This window comes from Etheostoma spectabile, chromosome 2, assembly GCF_008692095.1.
Source record: "Etheostoma spectabile isolate EspeVRDwgs_2016 chromosome 2, UIUC_Espe_1.0, whole genome shotgun sequence".
In the NCBI taxonomy this organism is placed as follows: domain Eukaryota; kingdom Metazoa; phylum Chordata; class Actinopteri; order Perciformes; family Percidae; genus Etheostoma; species Etheostoma spectabile.
This window is the reverse complement of record NC_045734.1, coordinates 3,735,501-3,738,156: the sequence shown is the minus strand read 5'-3', so window position 1 is coordinate 3,738,156 and position 2,656 is coordinate 3,735,501. Positions and strand designations below refer to the sequence as shown.

Sequence of the window (2,656 nt, the reverse complement as noted above, 5' to 3'; positions counted from 1 at the left end):
TCGATTTCTTCTGGGCTTTGGGCTGTGCGGTGGGCCTATCAGCCCTATAGCTCAAGGATCCATTCTCCTGAAGAAATAGCATACCGGCCTCTGGGGCGGACAGGAACCAAGAGGGAAGTCATAACTGGGGTGTCGTGTTATGTGGTGTGAACGTGTTAGGCGGTGTCTCTCCTGCATTACCTCCTGGTGAGCACTCTTTAATTCCTCTCTGTCCTCTGACCGAGGTAGCCTTGATGATCGACCTCATAGTCTGCAAAGCGTACAGGTGGGTGGATATGGCGCTTGGGACGTGCACACGACGCAGCGTACTCTGGATGTAGTTATCTTTGACGTAAACCCAGTGATCCGCCAAGGCTCAAGAATCGAAGCCATCAATGAAGTGAAGATAATGGGTAGACGCTCAGTCTAGGTGTAGTTTGGGTTTATCACTAGGTTCACTCAGTGGTGTGCCGGCCAGAGCACCACTTAAGGCCATTATTCCAGAGTACGAAATGAAGAGCTGAGAGGTAGTTCCTTTTTGATTATTTTTTTCTTCTTCAATTGTGAGGGTAATTCTGCGTGTGGGTGGTGTGTGTGGTTTTCTATAAAGAAGAAACAAATACAAATGAATAAAGGAAAACTATGAAAACATTCATTCCTCCTTAAGCCCTAATATACATTACCATACATAAAAGAAACAATAGTCAGAATATGACTACATATCTCTAACTCTAATAATGTAAACAGAGAATAAGGGTTCAAACACTTCTCATATGCCTTTCATTAAGTTACCGATAACATACACGGCACTTCCTGTCATCTATAATACAATGTAAAGCCTCCAACTAGCTAAACGGCCCGATGCTTTTATTGTGAAAACCCCGGACCGGAAGCTATGTTCGGGCCGAGCTAGCAAAGCCTTGACAGAGAAGCCTCGACAGCGGCACACATAACAATATTTAACACTACTTACTTCGTATTCTACACAACCACAAAGTATGAACAATCCTTACAACAAGTAGTTACAGTAGAAACGAGTTTAAACACAACGTTACACATTTTGGCTCGACGCCAGGTGAGCCGAAGCTCGAAGCTAGCATGAATAAACGTGGCTATAATTAGCACAACGGTCACGTAGCGACCTCTTGAACCCTTAACTATCATTCACGTTAAGTAACACAAATAACAGCTGGTTTAACAGAAAAATACTATCACGAGTTAGGTAGCAAATATACTTACTCTTTTCATTAACGCACACTCTTAAGGAAGGTGCCGCTCACAACTGCTCTCCAACTGACCGACTAACTCTTTCATACTGCTTGTTAACGTGACGTCAACTAAAATAATACCGCAGCACTTTGGCTGTTAAAAGCACTGAATAAAACGGGAGTAAACGTGAAACATAAAGCACAATCTGGTCAAGTGTACTAAATAATTGTTACACTAACATAATTTTGGGGCCTTTTCTACAGTCTCTGACCTCTGAAGCTGGCATTAGGATTAACCGAGTCATTTATCTGAAAATGTGAGATTGTGCCAGCTCATGCCCTAGCATTGCCAGAGAGCAGCAGCAGTCCATTAGAGGAAATTAAAGACAGATTAAAACTACGTGTTTTGCACCCCATTATGGCAGGACAACCTTTTAGTGTGTAAGTAATCATCTATTCGACAGACTCTCTCACACACACCCTTAAGTCGCTGAGCTTCAGATGGGTCCCACACAGCTGTTTGCACACTGCACAGTAGCTGGAGAGGGGGACATGTCCGCCTTTTAGTGTGTCTCTTAGACCTATCATCTATTCGACAGACTCTCTCTCTCTCTCTCACACACACACTCACACACACACAACCTGAAGTCGCAGAGCTTCGGCTGGGTCCCACACTGCTGTTTGCACACTGCACAGTAGCTGGCGAGGGGGACATTTCCACGGACCCAGCGATGCTCCATGGCTCCGTCGGGGCTGCAGGGGGCCATGATCTCCTTGCACTGCAGGCTGCGGTCGGCCCGGCGCAGGCACTGCTCGTCGGCGCACACGCCGCAGCAGTCGCAGAAAGCCCCTTGGAGGATGTGCTGGTTACACACGCAGCAGTAGGTGGGCTTGTTGAACAGGTCCGTGTAGTGCCAGCCATGCTTGCTTTTGCGAAAGAAATCCTTCATGTGTGTTTTCCGCTTGGAGCGCTGGGCGCTACACCACAGTGTGATGATGACCGGGACGACGACGGCCAGAGAGGTCCAGAACAGCAGCGTCCACTCCTCCCGGGAGCCGCAGTCGTCGTGCACCTCTTCCCCCTCCATGTACATCGCTGCTGGACGGCGGCGACGGGTGATGCTAATGAGCGGAAATGAGTAAAGAGCAGAGCTATGTAAACAACAATGGGTGTGGACGAGACGCACGCGACCTTTTCCCCGCGACACGCATGTTCAAAGACCCCAACAGACCGCTGACACTTCCACCACCACTTTCAATCGGAACATTCAGATGTAGAACGAGCTCGAAACACGAAGACTGCGATGTGACGTCGAGCCAATGAGCTACCTCGCTACCTTAGCTTCACCAGAGAGTATTCAAATGCCAAGATGATTCACTTCGCCAACAGGGGAAAACGCACATTTTGGAGTAGAGGGGTTATTTAGGTAAACGTTAGGTAGGGTGACCAAACGTCCTCTTTTGCCCGG

The 2,656-nt window shown here is 47.7% G+C and overlaps 1 protein-coding gene across 1 annotated transcript in view; it reads right to left on the bottom strand.

Moving 5' to 3' along the window:
• The window catches only part of dgke (diacylglycerol kinase, epsilon), a 22,293-nt gene extending 19,708 nt beyond the window's left edge, over positions 1–2,585 (bottom strand). The window contains exon 1 of the mRNA XM_032524252.1: positions 1,830–2,585. Coding sequence (XP_032380143.1) covers positions 1,830–2,281 — 452 coding nt within the window. The 5' untranslated portion in view covers positions 2,282–2,585. The remainder of the gene's footprint in view (positions 1–1,829) is intronic.
• Positions 2,586–2,656: the final 71 nt, after the last annotated feature.